This window comes from Rhinatrema bivittatum, chromosome 2 (genome assembly GCF_901001135.1).
Source record: "Rhinatrema bivittatum chromosome 2, aRhiBiv1.1, whole genome shotgun sequence".
Lineage (NCBI taxonomy): Eukaryota > Metazoa > Chordata > Amphibia > Gymnophiona > Rhinatrematidae > Rhinatrema > Rhinatrema bivittatum.
Genome location: NC_042616.1, coordinates 368469889 through 368488328, shown reverse-complemented (window position 1 = coordinate 368488328; position 18440 = coordinate 368469889). Strand labels below are relative to the sequence as shown.

Sequence of the window (18440 nt, the reverse complement as noted above, 5' to 3'; positions counted from 1 at the left end):
GGAATCTACCAGTTTAAAAAAATGAAGTGTGATAATACATATACCTCAACGTTTGTGCTGATTTTGTTGAAAAGTTGGATGAAAGATGAAATTACTAAATTTTAAGCATACCTCTGCTGGAAAATAAAATTTAACAAAGTGGGTAGAGACAAATACTAAAGTAAAAAAAAAAATTAAAGTATTTAAAATGTTCATCTCAGCAAAATCACAAATTTAAGATACTGATGCCAGGTGGGTTTTGTTTTTTTTTGAAGCATAATTTAAGCATGAAGTCTAGAATAGTTCCAATCTGAAACAGTTTTGCTTTTTTTTTTTTTTTTTTAAAGCCTTTAGAAAATTTATATTTTTAAATGACTAAGACTGGAGTCTTCCCATTTAAAAGGGAAGCTGACTAAGGATGTCTTTCTGTTCCATATCTCCCACATGAATAATCATACGACTGATAGTTTGAAGAAAGACACTTGCTTTATTGCCTTAATGCGTAAAACAAGAGAAGCTGTACTGTGTGGGTGGCTGTCCCTTGGGAGTCCAGAACCTGAAGGAAGGGTGTCATTTCGCCTTCTGATAGGGATGTGGTTTTCTTATTTAATGGTTGGGAGCATCACTTTCACTTTTAGTAAAAGTGAAAAATGCTGTAAGTCTGAAAGCAAGGTGCTTCTGTGAGTGTAATGTGTATGTGAGACAGGGAGAGTGCTTCTGTATGTGTGTGGTGTATATGTGAGTCAGGGAGGGTGCTTGTGTGTGTCAGTGTGTGTGTGCGAGAGAGATGGAGCATGTTTTTGGCTGGCTTGTGGCTGTGAGAGAGGGCATGTGTGTGATTGAGCCTGTTTGTAAGTGAGATAGAACGTGTGTGATTGAGAGCTTGTGTGTAAGTGAAATAGAGAGAGCATGTGTGTGATTGAAAGCCTGTGTGTTAGTAAAAGAGAGCGAGAGCATTGTGTGATTGAGAGAGACTGGCCAGAGAGGTGACTGGTATGTGTGTGTGTGTGTGTGTGTGTGTGTGTGTGTGTGTGAGAGAGAGAGACTGGTTGGGGAGATGAGTGATGTGTGAGAGACAGAAACTGGTCCTGAGGGTGTGACTTGTGTGTGTGTGTGTGTGAGAGAGAGAGAGAAGAGACTGGTTGTGGTCCCTAAGGAAGAGGACTGTGAGGACAGCTTCAGCAGCTACTGCTGCTTCTGGTATGGCCTGCAAGGGAAAGGAGTAGGAGAACTGCTGGAGAGGGTAAGTAAAGGTGGCTTTTTAAGTTCATTTTTCTTGATTGATTACCATTTTAATTATTGGGTAGTATGTGATGTGTCTGCTGTTTGAAATATTTTATTGGTGTTTGGTAAAGCTTTCAAAATTTGCATTAATCTTTAATTATTGGATATTCTATTCATCAGCTATTTTGAAATTATCTTATTTGTATGGTTTTATAATTATGATTAATGATTTATATATCTTTATATTATTGATTTGTTTCACAAGGAATGGTGAAATTTTTGTTTTTCCATTGTTACACTGTATAGAGTCTGGCGTGATGCGTTTTACAGTTCAGTTTTTGTCTGCACATTTCTGTTTATACTTTATGTGGCTTTATTCTGTATTTGATGAGAGGTCTGTCTCTGCTCTGTATGTGTGACCATGATGAGAGATTCTGCTTGCATATAGTGTCTGTATAGGGATCATTAGCAATCAGGTTTGTTTTGTTTCCTCAGTAGGTGGTGTATTGGTATTCTAGGACCCAGTGTAATATTTACCCTTGCTTTTTCACAGGTAGGGTTATTGTTGTTTGAGTCCTTGGTGTTATTACTGTTGTGTTACAATGGGATTGCAGTATAGATTTTGAGTGTCTTTTTTGCGAGGTTTTGTGTTAGTTCACAATGTGCCTGGCAGTGGAAGGTGTTTGTGTTGCTGTTATTGTGAGGTGATACCAGAATTTGAAAATATCTTTTGGTATGATGAGCTGTAAGGGAAACATTCAAGCTCCATTGTTTGGAGGAATTTCAGTGGATGCACAGAGTTAGAGAACTGAAGATGCAGGATTTGTATTGACATTCTGTTCCTTCCTATATATTCCTGACTTCACTCTCATAGCCCTATAGAATTAGTTGAATGAGGCTATCAAATAATTTTATAGTGTGAAACTGGCCAGCTTTTTAAAATTACGCAGAAGACCCTTTGGACTTTTTTATTAATACTTTTTCTTTATAACCAATTTTAAAGCAGGATCCACACTATAGAGGTGGGTGAGATGAAGAAATGGCATTTTGGCTCCCCCCCCCCCCCCATTCTTCTGTCTAGAGATGCCACTGATTTTCTGTGACCTTAAGCATTAGTACAAGAAGGATTAAGGGGGGGATGCTGGAAAGGCACACAAATGCATTGTCCGGAGACCCTTGTTGCGCCACTGGGTGCGAGTCATATGGGGCCGCAAGCGGTGGCAAAGAGGAGTGGAGACTTGGCGGGCCGCGAGCAGTGCCCAACCTGCTTGTGACTGGAAAACCACAGTCAGCGGGCGTGATCGAGAATGAGGTAGGAATCGGGGCCGAGACCGGGGGTGGCGGCGCAACGGGGGGGGGGGCGCAAGGGACAAGGCTCGCCTAGGGCGCCAAATCCCCTTGCACCGGCCCTGGATGGCACACCTATACTACATTATCTGTACTAATCAACTTTTATTTCTATTTGTGCCTTTTTGTAAACCGTTGTGATGGTAATCTAACTTAATGATGGTATAGAAAAGTTTTTTAATAAATAAATAATCACAACCAGTTAAATAGTGAATACACTAATACATTTAAAGGACTCTAATTGTACGCATTCCAACTCCCATAACAACATAAAATTAACTAGAAACTGAACAAAATTAAGATGAAGGCAGCAGTCCAGCAGCAAGAGGGGGGTATTACAGTCTTTTGTATCGAGTGTTACATGTATGATTTTTTTGCCCCTCTGGTGAGAGGTAGTATGTGTGCACCCGGTGTAAAGAGCTCCTGTCTCAGAGAACGAGTTCGATCTCTGGACGCTAGAGTGGCAGACCTGGAGGAACTGAGGCAGACAGAGAGGTATATAGATAAGACATTCAGGGATATAGTAGCTAAGTCCCAACTCCAGTCTGGCAGCCCTGGTGCTGCCTTGGAGGAGGATGGTCTCCTGGTTGGAGAGCATCAACCTGGTGCAACAGGAAATGATCCTGTAGCAAGGATCTGCTCTCCATATGATGCATTGTCCTCGCGCACCAAGAATGTGTATTCCAGGGCTACTGCCCAGGAGGGAAGGGTTAGGTCGGCCATCATAGTTGGTGATTCAATTATTAGGAATGTAGATAGCTGGGTGTCTGGTGGGTGTAAGGATCGCCCGGTAAAATGCCTACCTGGTGCAAAAGTGGTGGACCTCGTGCGACACCTAGATAAGATTATAGACAGTGCTGGGGAGGAGCCAGCTGTTGTGGTACATGTGGACACACCAACGACATAGGAAAATGTGGGAGGGAGGATCTGGAAGCCAGATTTAGACTGTTATGTAGAAAGCTGAAATCCAGAGCCTCCAGGGTAGCATTCTCTGAAATGCTCCCTGTTCCATGTGCAGGTCCCCAGAGGCAGGCAGAGCTCTGGAATCTCAATGTGTGGATGAGATGATGGTGCAAGGAAGAGGCATTCAGTTTTGTAAGGAACGGGGGAACCTTTTGGGGAAGGGGGATCTTTTTCAAAGGGATGGTCTCCACCTTAACCAGGGTGGAACCAGGCTGCTAAAGCTAACTTTTTTTTAAATTTTATTATTAAACAACAGATGTTGAAACTCAACAGATGAATTGTCGGAACATACATAACATATCATAACATATCATGGCTTAACATGACAGAAATATAGATATCGAAAAAACTGCATACTAATAGAAAGTTACCATCATCTACTGCTCAAATCTGGAAATAACTGGATATATACCAAATGGTCTCTGTTGTTTAAATCATTTATACCAATGATCCCCACCCTCTACCTCCCCTCCTTCCCCCGGTTTCCCTCACGAACATGTTGTATGTTGGAGTTTAGGCTGAATACAAATATACTAAGCAATACCTCGCCACTGAGGACTTTCTTTCCTCAGTGGCGCCACACTCGCCACTGAGAACTTCTTCACTTCGGTACTCTGGGTTATGTTATTCCGCCACTGCATATAGGGCTGCCACATTTTGTCGAGTTTATTTATTTATTTATTTATTTAAAGTATTTTCTATGCCGTCGTTAAGCGGGTACCATCACAACGGTTCACAATAGGGCACAAAAACTATGTGTAAAATCCAGTATCTGGAATTCTAAACTCTTAAACAGGTGCCGTTAATTTACTGTAACATAGTTTCATAAAAAAATATAATTTGGTGAGTGTTATAAGTCATGTCCGGTTTCCTCTTACTCAGTTATGAGATATCATACTACTTTATTTTGGTTCTTTGTTGTTTAAAAAGAAAGAATAGTTTAGGATAAGGCAATGAGATGCACACACTTAAAGAAACAAGGTGTGTGAGTGTGAGCTAGACTGACTGCAACCAAAATTTCCCTGTTTTCTGCTCTCAGTTCTCTTTGTGGTATGCGTGCTTAAATAGCCATGTTTTTAAACTTTTTTTGAAGGTTTTGATGTTACTTTGTAGTCTGTTTTCTAATGGCATATTGTTCCATATTGTGGGTCCTGCTAGAGATAGGGCCCTATCCCTTACCTGGGTTAGTCTGGCCGTCTTTACTGAGGGAATAGTTACAGCGGTTAAGTGGTTCAAATAATAAACCTTCTGTAGCCGTTGTGTAACCATATGTAGCTTCGGGACAAGCGGCTCTTTCCACGAGTAAGCCAAAGCTCCCCTAGCCGCTATCAACACCTGTCTTCCTATGAATGGTACGGGGGCTCCGGCCCCTAACGGAGAAATACTCAAAAGCACATCTACAGGATCTAACTCCGTAATAGCACCTACCAGTGTTGTAATCAAATCCTTAATATTATCCTGAAATTCTACCACCTTTGGGCATTCCCACCACATGTGAAAATAGGTACCGGCAAGGCCACAACTTCTCCAACATTTCCCATTCCTTGCACCAGAGAATTTAGCAAGTCGAGTGGGAGTGAGATGCCACCTGAATAATAGTTTATATCCTTGTTCAATAATTGCGGCAGAGATAGAACTTCTCCTAATAGCGGCATAACAGGCTTCCTAGTCACTTGTTGCAGTTGGACGGTGCAGATCCCTCTCCCATGCTGTCATATATGGAAAGGGTTCCTTTGGCTTCACAAGTAACAAATTATAAATTTTTGAGATGCCCTTAGTTACATCGCGCTTTTTCACAAAAACCCTCAAACAGCGTTTTCCCCTTGCTTAAGTCTGATGGAACCTCCCTACCAGAAATAAATTGACTTAACTGCAAATAAAAGTAGTAATTAGTTCTGTCAAAAGGAAATTCAATCTCAAGATCCGAAAAGTGTTTGGGGTGAGTGCCATCCCACACCTGCTCCAGCCGTACACATCCCATTTTGCCCCATCTTTTCTCCCTAGTGAGGGAGCAGCCTGGAATAAAGCCAGTATTATAGAATATAGGTGATCTGTAAAAGAAATTTCACCTCCCCACTAGTGTTTCCTTCCATGTATCCCATAACTTTAACACTATCGGTGGAACTAGCCCCGGTAATGTGCGATTAGCTCTGGGCAACCATACCAAAGGAGCCAGGGGTCTATCACCCATGAGCCCATCCTCCAGTCCTACCCATCTTTTCTCAGAACCGCTAAGGTGCCAGCTAATGATTGCCTGTAATTGTGATCCTAAATAATAGCGCTTTAGGCAGGGGACCCCCAGTCCTCCTCCATCCTTTGGTAGTAGCATAATCCTTCTATTCACCCTAGGTGGTCTCCTTTTCCAGATATAATGAAACAGACACTGCTGCTATATATCCATTTATATCCTCGGGGACTGGAATGGGCAATGTCTGGAATAGGTAGCTTAATCTGGGTAGGATATTCATTTTCACCACGAATATTTGTCCCAGCCAGGACAAGGGCTTTCTCTCCCAAATTTGCAAAACTTTCAGTATGGCCCCCCAGACTTTCTCATAATTTAGGCGAAATAAGTCCTCTAATTGATTACCCACCATTACTCCCAAATATCCGACTCCTGTGGTCACTATCTTAAAGGGGAATTGAAGACTAATGGTTGTCATCTGGTCTGGGGACAAAGTAATACTCAAGAATTCGGATTTCTCCACATTCAGCCGGTAACCTGATATTTTCCCAAACTGAATAAGTTCAGCCATGAGGTATGGAAGTGAATCCACAGGGTTTACCACCGTAAACAGGACATCGTCTGCAAACATCGACAACTTATATTCTTCCTGTCTGATGCATAAACCCTGAATATCTCACTCACATTTTAATTGCCAGGGGTTCAAGGTATAAAGCAAACAGGAATGGCGAGAGCGGGCACCCCTGTCGAGTCCCGCGACATATGGGGAAAACTGGCGAGTACCCCCCATTAACCTTAATACATGCACTAGGCTGAGCGTAGAGCTTTCTAATCCACATAAGAAAATTCTCCCCAATCCTGAATTTCTTTAACACTGAAAACAAATAATCCCAGTGTACGAGATCGAAAGCTATTTCTGCATCTATCTTGAGAAGCCCCAGTGGGATCTTAGATTCTCTAGCCCGCCACACCAGATCTACTACCCGCCTCACATTATCCGCAGCCAGTCTCCCGGGTATAAACCCTGTTTGATCTAGGTGGATCAGCTGCCCCGCCAGTCTACTCAGTCGCTGGGCCAGTTTAGATTTAAAACTTCTTTGCCAGAAGTTTTAAATCTAAGTTCAGTTGTGAGATAGGTCTGTACGACCCACAGAGGGTGGCATTTCGTCCAGGCTTAAGTAACACTGCTCTTTGAATCATTAGCTACATTACCCTCTCTAAGCAGTTCATTGAAGGCATCCACCAGGGGAGGGGCGACCACATCAACCAACTGTTTATAAAAGCCTGCCGTGAAGCCATCCATTCCTGGCGACTTTCCCATCTTTAAATCCTGTATGGCATGAATTACCTCCTCTACCGTTATACTTTTATTTAAGCTATCCTGACTACTGTCTTCTAGTTTGGGAAAGTTGACCCCCTCTAGATAGGCATCAATTTTAGCTTGGCTAATATCGAGTCAAGGTGCATACTGTTCTTCGTAAAATTGAGAAAAGCGAGCTCGGATCAGATCATTATCCATTACTATTTGTCCCTGTCTATCTTTAATTTTCAAAATCTGATTCTGCTGAGCCCTAGCCTTAAGCGACCTTGCCAGTAGTTTACTCGCCTTATTATCTCCTTCAAAATAGTCCTGTCGTATCCTGTCCAGTTGGAACGCAATTTTTTGTGCATTCAATTTATGAAGTTCCTGGCGAAGCCATTCCAATTGCCTGCCAAGATTACAGTTTAAATTGCTTTTATGCTGTAGTTCTAACCTCCCAATTTTATACAATAGTGTCTCCCTTGTCTTTTCTCGTTCTTTATGTAAATATGAAGCCCGGGATATCAATCGCCTTCTAGCTACAGATTTGAAGCAATTTCAGATTGTTCACTTGGATACCTCTCCTGTATCATTGTCCTCCAGATATTGACCCATCTCTTCCTTCAACTTATTACAGAAGGGGATATCTTCTAGGAGGCTTTCATTAAGCTCTCATGGTCCTTTAGTTCCCGGTCTGAACTCCCTTTTTAATTTAATCCACACCGAAGCATGGTTGGACCATGTTATAGGATCGATATCGGTGTGCAGAACCTTGCTAACCAGAGCTTTATCTATCAATATAAAATCAATGCGAGTGTATACTTGATGTACCTTGGAGAAGAACATATAATTCCATTCTGTAGGATGTAGAAACCTCCAAATATCAATTAGTCCCAGTCAGTCATTAAATTCTTGAGACCCGCTCTATTAGCCCTAGAAGAATCCCCCTCCCCCCCTTCCACTGTGATCTAGATAAGGGTAATGGGTCAGGTTAAAATCGCCCCCTATAATTAGAGAACCTTCCGTCCACTGATGTAATACGCCCGAGAAGGTTTCCAAAAACTTTCCCTGCCCTTGGTTAGGACAATACACATTTCCTAACGTATACAAATGGTTGTCTAATTTAAACTTCACTATTATATATCGACCATTAATATCTCAGATAACCGACAATACATCCACTACCAGTGACTTTGCAAACATCACTCCCACCCTGCAATATTTCTTTAGCTTGTTAGAAGCTGCAAAGAATTGACATGGAAATTGCTGGGACATTAACATGCGTTCATGTCTTTTTCTGACATGAGTCTCCTGGCAGAGGATAATATCCACATGCATGCTATTGGCATCAGACATTAATTTTTTCCACTGGAGATAAGTGTTACGTCCCTTCACATTCCATGAGAGAATTTTAAGCCCTGCCATAAAGCAAAAATCTCAGATCTCTCTCCCCTGCAAAACCGTCAAAGTCATCCCCAAACCTTAAACCAGGAATTGAACTCCCCCCTCCTCCCAGGATACCAGTCCCTAGTCCTCCCACGCTCCCTGTTAGATACTCTTAGAGAAACCAGCCTAGCCCCCTCACCCTTCCCCAGTTCCCCATCCCAGTCCCCCCTCTCCCTCCCTCTCCCCCCCCCAGTGCCCTTCTCCTTCTTGAGGAATGACCACTCCAATCGCCCCCAGGCGCCCGCCACCCGACCCTTATAGTATAACTGCGTAAAACAGAATGCACATTAAGTCCTCGCTGATATCAACTCATACCCTTAATGAAAATGTAGTAAATCATATTAATGAATGAGGGGATTACCCCACTGTCCTGAACCTCCAGAAAAAAACTAGGAAACACAAGTAGTGAATTCTGCATAAGTCCGGCTTCAAACATTAGTATCTTTAGATGAGGCGGATCCCCCAGACTGTCGTCTCAGCTGTTTTCCTCCAGAAGTGACGCTCTGCCATCTTTGATTCGTCCCCTTCTGCTCCGAGCTCACTGTCATTGAAGTGGTGTCATTTCCCCTCATTTTCAAGCCGGCAGCTAGTAAAATAGCCCATGCTTCATCCACAGTTTTAACTCGGGATGTGACTCCCCAAATAGTGAAAGACAGTCCAAATGGGAAGAGCCATTTGTAGTGGTGTTCACCTTGGCGTAATGTGGTAACAATGTACTTAAATTCTCGCCTCTTCCTGATAGTATAAATGGACAGTTCCTGAAAGACTTCAGTGTTATACCCCTGCCACGTAATGTTCTTTGTCTTACACGCTTGTGCCATCACTCTTTCTTTGATTATGATAAGAGTGGAAACACACCACTATGTCCCTAGGCTGGTTTCCACGGGGCTTAGCTAACACTCTATGTGCTCTGTCCAAGAGTATTTCTGCACTACCTTCTGGTGGGTTGTTATTAAAGAGAAGGAGATTGCAAATATCCTTGACCACGACACTGCAGTCCATGTACGCAGCTTCCTCAGACACACCCTGGAATCTCAAATTGCCCCTTCTTGACCTATTTTCCAGGTCATCCAGCCACTCACGTAAAGCCAAATTATCAGCATGCAGGTGTTTCTCCTCCCTTTGTAGCAGCTCTTGGCTTTCCTCCGTTTCACCTACGCGCTGCTCCACGGCCTCAACACGGTCCCCAGTGCTTCATGGTCCCTCTAGAGATTCGACACCATGGATCTGATTTCCTCCTTCAGTGAACCCATGTCCGCTTTTAGATCTCCAAAGCACATTTGGAAATTGCCTCTTGAGAGAGGCAGATCTGCCGCCGCCACTATCGGGGGATGCACAGCTGCATTGGCTGGCTCCCGTGACTCCTCCCGGCCATCTTCACTCTCTACCCCCTCCGGGAGTGGAGTCTCCATGGGCCGCGTGGCTGCGTTTTCATAGGAGAAGTGCCTGAGGTCCAGCGGTTTCTTCCTGGCCGACATCCTCGATATGTGCCTAAAGGCTCTGATTATTTTTCTGGGCATCTGGCAGTCCGATGCGCTAAATAAGTGGAGGGTTAGCAAGTCGGGTTGGGGAGTGAGTGCCTTAGGCAGCCATTCGGAAGCGTAACGTCACTTCCTCCTCCAGCGCTAACCTTTAAAAAGGAGATAGAGCAGCTTTTAAACTAGAACAAAGGGGAAAGCCGACAGTCAGTAGCACATGGTTCGAAGGGACGTATCTTCGAAGGATACTAATGAAGCATTAGAGTTAGGGCATCTGAATAGAGAGGCTCTAATAATAAGAAATGTAGTACATGTACCTAAAAGTAGAGAATCTCATGAGCTAAAAGATTCCAAATTATCCCTGTTACCTGAAAAGTAGAAAATTAATACAAACAAAAAACACACTTTGAAATGTCTGTATGCTAATGTCAGAAGTCTAAGAAGTAAGGTGGGAGAGTTAGAGTATATAACAGTGAATGATAACATAGACTTAATTGGCATCTCAGAGACATGGTGGAAGGAAGATAACCAATGGGACAGTGCTGTACCTGGGTACAAATTATATAGCAATGATAGAGAGGAGCAACTTGGTGGCGGGTGGTGCTTTATGTCCGGGATGGCACAGAGTTCAACAGGATAAATATCCTACAAGAGACTAAATGTACAACTGAATCTTTATGGGTAGAAACACCTTGTGTGTTGGGGAAGAATATAGCAATAGATGTATACTGCCGTCCACCTGGCCAAAATGATGAGATGGACAGTGAAATGGTAAGAGAAATTAGGGAGGCTAATCAAATTAGTAGTGCAGTAATAATGGGAGATTTGAGTTACCCTAATAGTAGGGATGTGAATCGTTTTTTGACGATTTAAAAAAAATCGTCCGATATTTTTTAAATCGTCAAAAATCAGTACAGTGCGCGATACAATAGAAATTTTCACGATTTATCGTGAAAAATTGTTACTCCCGTTAGTGTCCACTAACGGGAGTTATTTGGGGGGAGGGCGGGAAAACCGGCACACCAAAACAACCCCTAAACCCACCCCGACCCTATAAAGCTAATCCCTTACCTTCCCCCACCCCCCAAAACTTTTTACGAGTACCTGGTGGTCCAGTGGGGGCGCGGGGACCGATCTCCCGCTCTCGGGCCATCGGTGCCATTTTGGCTGCCACTCAAAAATGGCGCCGATGGCCCGATTAAAAAAAAACCCAACCGACCCTTTAAAGATGACCCCTTAGCTTCTCCCACCCTCCCGATCCCCCCAAAACATTTTTAAATTACCTGGTGCTCTAGTGGTGGTCCCGGGAGCGATCTCCCGTTCTCGGGCCGTAGGCTGCCAATCATAAAGATGGCGCCGATGGCCCTTTGCCCTTACCATGTGACAGGGTATCCTTGCCATTGGCCGGCCCCTGTCACATGGTAGGAGCACTGGATGGCCATTTTTGAGTGGCATCTTTAAAGATGGCGGCGGCCATCTTTACGATGGCGCCAGCCAGCCAGTGCTCCTACCATGTGACAGGGGCCAGCCAATGGCACGGCCAATGGCACGGATACCCTGTCACATGGTAAGGGCAAAGGTCCATCGGCGCCATCTTTATGATTGGCAGCCGACGGCCCGAGAACGGGAGATCGCTCCCGGGACCACCACTAGAGCACCAGGTAATTTAAAAATGTTTTGGGGGGATCGGGAGGGTGGGAGAAGTTAAGGGGTCAATTTTAAAGGGTCGGGTGGGGGTTTTTTTGGCCATTGGCGCCATTTTTGAGTGGCAGTCAAAATGGCGCCGATGGCCCGAGAGCGGGAGATCGGTCCCCGCGCCCCCACTTGACCACCAGGTACTCGTAAAAAGTTCTGGAGGGGTTCTGGGGGGTGGGGGAAGGTAAGGGGTCAATTTTAAAGGGTCGGGCCTCACTAAAAAAAAATTAACGATGTGAATCGGAACCGATTCCGATTCACATCTCCAGCGATCAGATTTTTTTCTCCCTCCAGCCGAACCCGATCGTTAAGACAATCGGGCACACGATTCACATCTCTACCTAATAGTGACTGGATAAATGTAACATCAGGAAATGCTAGAGAGATAAAGTTCCTGGATGGAATAAATGACAATTTTATGGAGCAATTGGTTCAGGAACTGACAAGAGAGGGAGCAATTTTAGATCTAATTCTCAGTGAAGTGCAAGATTTGCTGAGAGAGGTAATGGTGGTGGGACCGCTTGGCAATAATGATCATTTGAATTATTGACCGGCAGGGGAACAGTAAGTAAAACTACACGGCTCCAGCACTAAACTTTCAAAAGGGAAATTTTGATAAAATGAGAAAAATAATTTTTAAAAAACTGAAAGTTGCAGCTAAAAAGGTTAAGAGTGTGCAACAGGCATGGACATAGTTAAAAAAATACCATCTTAGAAGTGCAGTCCAGATGAGTCCATGCATTAAGAAAGGTGGAAGGAAGGCCAAAGAATTGCTAGCATGGTTAAAAAGTGAGGTGAAAGAGGCCATTTCAACCAAAAGATCTTCATTCAAAAATTGGAAGAAGGATCCATCAGAAGAAAATAAGATAAAGCATAAGTTAAATGTAAGACACTGATAAGACAGGCTAAGAGAGAAATTGAAAAAAAGTTAGCTGTAGAGGCAACAACTCATAATAAAAACTTTAAAAAATATATCCGAAGCAGAAAGCCTGCGATGGAGTCAGTTGGACCGTTAGATGATCGAGGGGTTAAAGGGGCACTTAAGGAAGTTAAGGCTATTGTGGAAAGACTAAACAAATTCTTTGCTTCTATGTTTACTGAAGATGATGTTGGGGAGATACCTGTTCCGGAGATGGTTTCAAGGGTATCGATTCAGATGAACTGAACCAAATCATGGTGAGCCTGAAGATGTAATAGGCCAGATTGACAAACTGAAGAGTAGTAAATCACCTGTTTCGGATGGTATATACCCCAAGGTTCTGAAAGAACTCAAAAATGAAATTTCAGGCCTAATACAATTAATCTGTAACCTATCATTAAAATCATCCTTTGTACCTGAAGACTGGAGGGTGACTAATGTAACCCCGATATTTAAAAAAAGGATGGAACGGCTCCCCTATGAGAAAAGTCTAAAGAGGTTTGGGCTGTTCAGCTTGGATAAGAGACAGCTGAAGGGGATATGATAGACGTCTACAAAATCATGAAAGGACTTCAACAGGTTATTTAATCTCTCAGACAATAAAAGGACTAGGGGGCACTCCATGAAGTTAGCAACTAGCTCATTTAAAACAAATCAAAGAGAATTCTTTTTCACTCAATGCATAATTAAGCTCTGGAATTCATTGCCAGGTGATGTGGTTACAGCAGTTAGTGTAACTGGGTTTAAAAAAGGTTTGTATAAGTTCCTAGTGGAGAAGTCCATAAACTGCAACTAATGAATAAGGAATAATAGCTTGGGATCTATTTAATGTTTGGGTACTTGGCAAGTACTTGTGACTTGGATTGGCCATTGTTGGAAACAGGATGCTGGGCTTGATGGACCCTTGGTGTGACCCAGTATGGCATGTCTTATGTTCTTATGTTCCAAATTGAAATCTACAATTTCCAGGGTTGCATTCTCAGAAATCCATTCCATGCACAGGATCCTGGAAGCAGGCTGAGCTCCAATATGTGACTGAGATAATGGTTCAGGGAAGAGGGCTTTAGATTTGTTAGCAAATGGGAAACATTTTGGGGAACAGGGAGTATATTCCAATGGGATGGGTTCCACCTTAACCAATGGTGGAACCCAGCTGCTGATGCTAACATTTAAAATGGAGATAGAGCAGCCTTTAAACTGGACCATCGGGAAAAACTGATAGAAACATAACTTGCAAGGATATTTGCAAAACAGGGAAGTTAGAATTTTCCAGTAGAGAGGTTGTAAATAAAGAGTGCTGAGATGTGAATGACTCTAAATTGCCTGTATCTTCAGCTAATAAACAGGTTGTGAATACAAATTCAAAAAGAAATGCAAATAAAAATCATATCTTAAAATTTCTTTTTTTGGGGGGGTCACATGATGAGCTGAAGAAAATCAGATATGTGTAGACAGAGCTCCTCAGGACTCAGTAGATAATTCTCTTACATGCTGCGAGAGACTGCTTTTTTCTTTGATTGCACCATGTCTAAAGATGTACCTACTAGAGATGTGAATCGTGTGCCAGATCGTCTTAACGATCAGATTCGGCTGGGGGGGGGGGGGGGAGGGAAATCTGATCGTTAAGATATGTGAATTGGAATCGTTTCCGATTCCAATTCACATCGCTAATTTTTTTTTTGGGAGGCCCACGCCGCTAAAAAAAAACCAACCCACCCGACCCTTTAAATCGACCCCACCCTCCCGACCCCCCCAAAACCTTTTAAAATTACCTGGTGGTCCAGGGGGGCCTCGGGGGGCCTCGGGAGAGATCCAGGGGGGCCTCGGGGAGAGGAGAGATCCAGGGGGGCCTCGGGGAGAGATTTCCCGTTCCCAGGCATCATCTGTTCTAAAAATAAAATGGCGCCGATGCCCCTTTGCCCTTACCATGTGACAGGGTATCCGTGCAATTGGCCGGCCCCTGTCACATGGTAGGAGCACTGGATGGCCCGGCTGATGCCTGGGAACGGGAAATCTCTCCCCGAGGCCCCCCTGGACCACCAGGTAATTTTAAACGTTTTTGGGGGGGGGTCGGGAGGGTGGGGTCGATTTAAAGGGTCGGGTGGGTTATTTTTTTTTAGCGGCACAGGCCTCCCTAAAAAAAAAGGGTCGGGAGGGTGGGGGAGGCTAAGGGGGGTTGATTTAAAGGGTCGGGTTGGGTTTTTTTTTTTTAGTGGCGCGGGCCTCCCTAAAAAAAAAGGGTCGGGAGGGTGGTTGATTTAAAGGGTCAGGTGGGGTTTTTTTTTTATCGGGCCATCGGCGCCATTTTAATTAGTGGCAGCCAAAATGGCGCCGATGGCCCGAGAGCGGGAGATCGCGCTGGGACCCCCCCCCCCCCCCCCCCACTGGACCACCAGGTAATTTAACATTTTGGGGGGGTTCGGGAGGGTGGGGGAGGGTAAGGAGTTGGTTTTAAAGGGTCGGGGTGGGTTTAGGGGTTGTTTTGGTGTGCCGGTTTTCCCGCCCTCCCCCAAATAATTCCCATGCCCTATTTAACGATACAATACAAATGCCCTTGACGATAAATCGGGGACATTTGTATTGTATCGTGCACTCTAACGATTTAGGATGATTTTAAAATTATCTGACGATAATTTTAATCGTTCAAAAATGATTCACATCCCTAGTACCTACTAAGTCCTTGTCTGTTCTGTAGCCTGAGCAGTCTGATAAAGCACATAAACCTCAGAAAAAATCCACTAGTAGCAAGATGGATTTGGCTAAGGACCAAGCCTCAGATGAGGAGTCGCCTACCCCTACAACACTTATGGACACCATGAAAATCCTTCAGAAAATGTTTGTTACTCTTCGACAAACTTACTTTTAGTATTAAACTAAATAATAAATTGACCGTAGTGGTGGACAAGGTCACTGAACTTGTGGCATTAGTGTAAGAGACTGTTCCCAAATAGAAGCTACTGTGACCCGGGTTGAAGAACTTGAGGTGTCTTTGATTGGAGCGAGAAGAAAAATTGTTTTCCTGGAAAGAAAACTAACAGGAATCACCAAAAACCTTGACAATCTAGAAAATTGTGGCCGCAGGAGAAATATCTGTTTAGTTAGAATTCGGAGGGGGAGATCCTATGGTCTTCTATGATCCTATGATCATAGAAGACCATAGCAAGACACACCATAGCTATGGTGTGTCTTGCTTTGGTTTCTGATCTAGTGGTGGACTAGATGCTACGACATGGAGGATTCTCCAATTTACTGTGAATATTAGAAAAGTGGGCGCTGTATCGGTACAATATTCTTCACTTAAAACTAGGCTGATTTATTTTTTAATATTCTTTTTGATATTTGGAGGATAGAGGATGGTGGAAACCATTTGGGGAAGGGTAGGTGGGGGGTTGGATATTGGAGGATTGGGAGTTTTAGTAACCAAGCAAAACCTGCACATTGAGGGTGCAGGTGTTATGCTGTGTTTTGTTTTGTTTCTGTTATATGAAAGTTTGAAAGGGATATGGTGGGTGGGGGAAGGGTGGGGGTGATCTGTTGCATACCATCCTTGTACTGTTAGTTGGGTAGGATGGTTGTTGATAAATGGGGGTGATACAGTTGAGGATAATTATATTGTAAAAGGCAGACTTTTTATATTTGTTCATGGTACAGTGCTTATGTAAATTTGTTAGTTTGGCATCTGAGACTCATGTGGTCGTTTCTATTATTTTTTCTTTTTAAATATGGCTAATGTACATGTGAACATTATATCCTTTAATGTTAGGGGCATCTTGTCACCTATTAAGCGTAAGATAATTTTTCTTTCGTGAAAAGCCATCACTTGCATGTGGCCCTGTTCCAAGAGACACATGTGATTGACAGAGAACATGACACTCTCAAGAAGGAAAGGATTGGACAGGTATATTATGCCTCTTACAATTCAAAAAGCAGAGGGGGGTCTGTATTTTGTTTCACAAGGACCTTCCTATGCTCAAAACTAAGTCATATGCAGACCCTGAAGGTAGATTAATTTTTTTGGAGTGGTCTTTGTGTGGGCAGAAGGTGGCTATTATTAATATCTTTTGACCAAATAGGGACCAAAATGTTTTCTATAGGAGCTTAATGCATGAGATAGCTTTGCTTATGTTCTATCTGATTTTAGTTGCTGGGGATTGGAGTGTTTCTTTAGAGCCTGTTCTGGATGATTTTTGCGACTGGATGGTTGTTCCAAGCAGAATAAAGGCCTAAGGCACCTTATGGAGAGCTTGGGACTCCTTAATGCATGACATGTCCGCTCACAGAACAAGTTTTACTTGCTACTGTCAGGTACATGGCCCTTACAGTCTTTGTTCTTATAGGTTGTTTGCTAAGATAGGTGGTCTGGACCACTTGCCTGGATACATCTTAGCCATAATCCAATTTTAATGTCTCTTGATATTGCTCAAACACTTGTTTCAGGGAAGACTTGACGATTAAATTTGGCTGACCTAGGAAGTTCACTAAGCTTGAGGAGTTTTTTGTTTTTAATTCTGTGGAGGACTATAATCAAGTGTTGCTTTGGGAAACTTTAGTCTGATTTACGAGGTAAGATCATTAGTTACATGAGTTATCTAAAAAAAGGTAAGATTACATAAGGAGCAACAGCTTGAGTCCCAAATATCTACTCTGGAAAAATAACAACAGACTAGCTGTTCTGAGTATAGAAACAACTTTTTTTTTTTTGTAATGTAATGTTTATTAACAACCATTAATGAACATTTAAGCAAAGAAACATGTATACATGTACATCTATCATGTGAAGAACACTCCAGTAATGACATGTAATAAATTGAAGTCAAGTGAGGTAACTATGAAAGCATGAGACACTGAGCATGACTGGAAAATAATAAAGTTAGTGTAACTGACATACATAAGTGTGAATTGTCTTATTAATGAGCTCAATCAGTCCCCCCACCCCCTTGAGCCGTCCAGGATCTAGGGAGTAGCCTTAAGCAATTGAAAGTCAGGAAGGGCACGTGGAGGACACTGGCATTGGTGTGAAGGCTTCTTTCCTCCATGTGAGATACGGGTGCCAGTCAGATTCTATCGTAGCTAAGTAAGTGCTGGTGCTGTTGAGCTGTGATTTTATATATCGTACTCATAGCGTCCAATTTGTGAAGTAATGCGTCTTTCGATGGGACTGTTGGCCATTTCCGTGTTGCTGCCACCAGACAACGAACTCCAATGCAGTATTGATGAACCAATATACGTTCATATTTGGATCCCTCCACTGGTGCATTTAAAAGGCAGATAGCTGGGGATAACTCGATCCTCCGCTTTAGAGTGCTGACTATAAGATCGGACATGTCTAGCCACAGTCTCTGCACTTTACTGCAAGTCCACCAGAGGTGGAGAAAAGTTCCAACCTGACCACACTCCTTCCAGCAGAACGCATCATCACGAATATGTGCTTTATGCAGTCTGTAGGGCATAAGATGCCAGCGAAACAACACCTTGAAGCCATTTTCCGTCAGTGAGGTAGATACTGAACAAAGCTTGGTACAACAAAATATCTGATCCCATTCCTCACGTGTAAAAGTCTGTCCTAATTCACCCTCCCATTTTTTTGTATAAGGAGGTAAATCTGTTAGTGACCCTTGTAGTGCATTGTAAATTTTGGACAACCCACCCTTAATTCGATCAGCTAATACACACATCCTTCAAATTGCGATCTCCCTTTTATCAGCTCATTCTGAATACGCTCTCGCTTTATGAAATGCCGTAATTGCATGAAGGAGTATAGAGCTGATGGCAGGAGCTGGTAAGTTTCCTGTAACTGGGCAAACGATAATGTGCCATCTTTCCCCCAAAGCTGACCCATAGTGTGTATACCTCCCTGGCGCCATATAAGAAACAAAGAGGAGCCCCAGCCCGAGGGGAATTTAG

At 43.3% G+C, this 18440-nt stretch overlaps 1 protein-coding gene across 1 annotated transcript in view; it reads left to right on the top strand.

Moving 5' to 3' along the window:
* Positions 1-9530, top strand: part of LOC115083293 (aryl hydrocarbon receptor repressor-like) — a 321633-nt gene extending 312103 nt beyond the window's left edge. The window contains exon 5 of the mRNA XM_029587101.1: positions 9510-9530. Coding sequence (XP_029442961.1) covers positions 9510-9530 — 21 coding nt within the window. The remainder of the gene's footprint in view (positions 1-9509) is intronic.
* The last annotated feature ends 8910 nt before the right edge of the window (positions 9531-18440 follow it).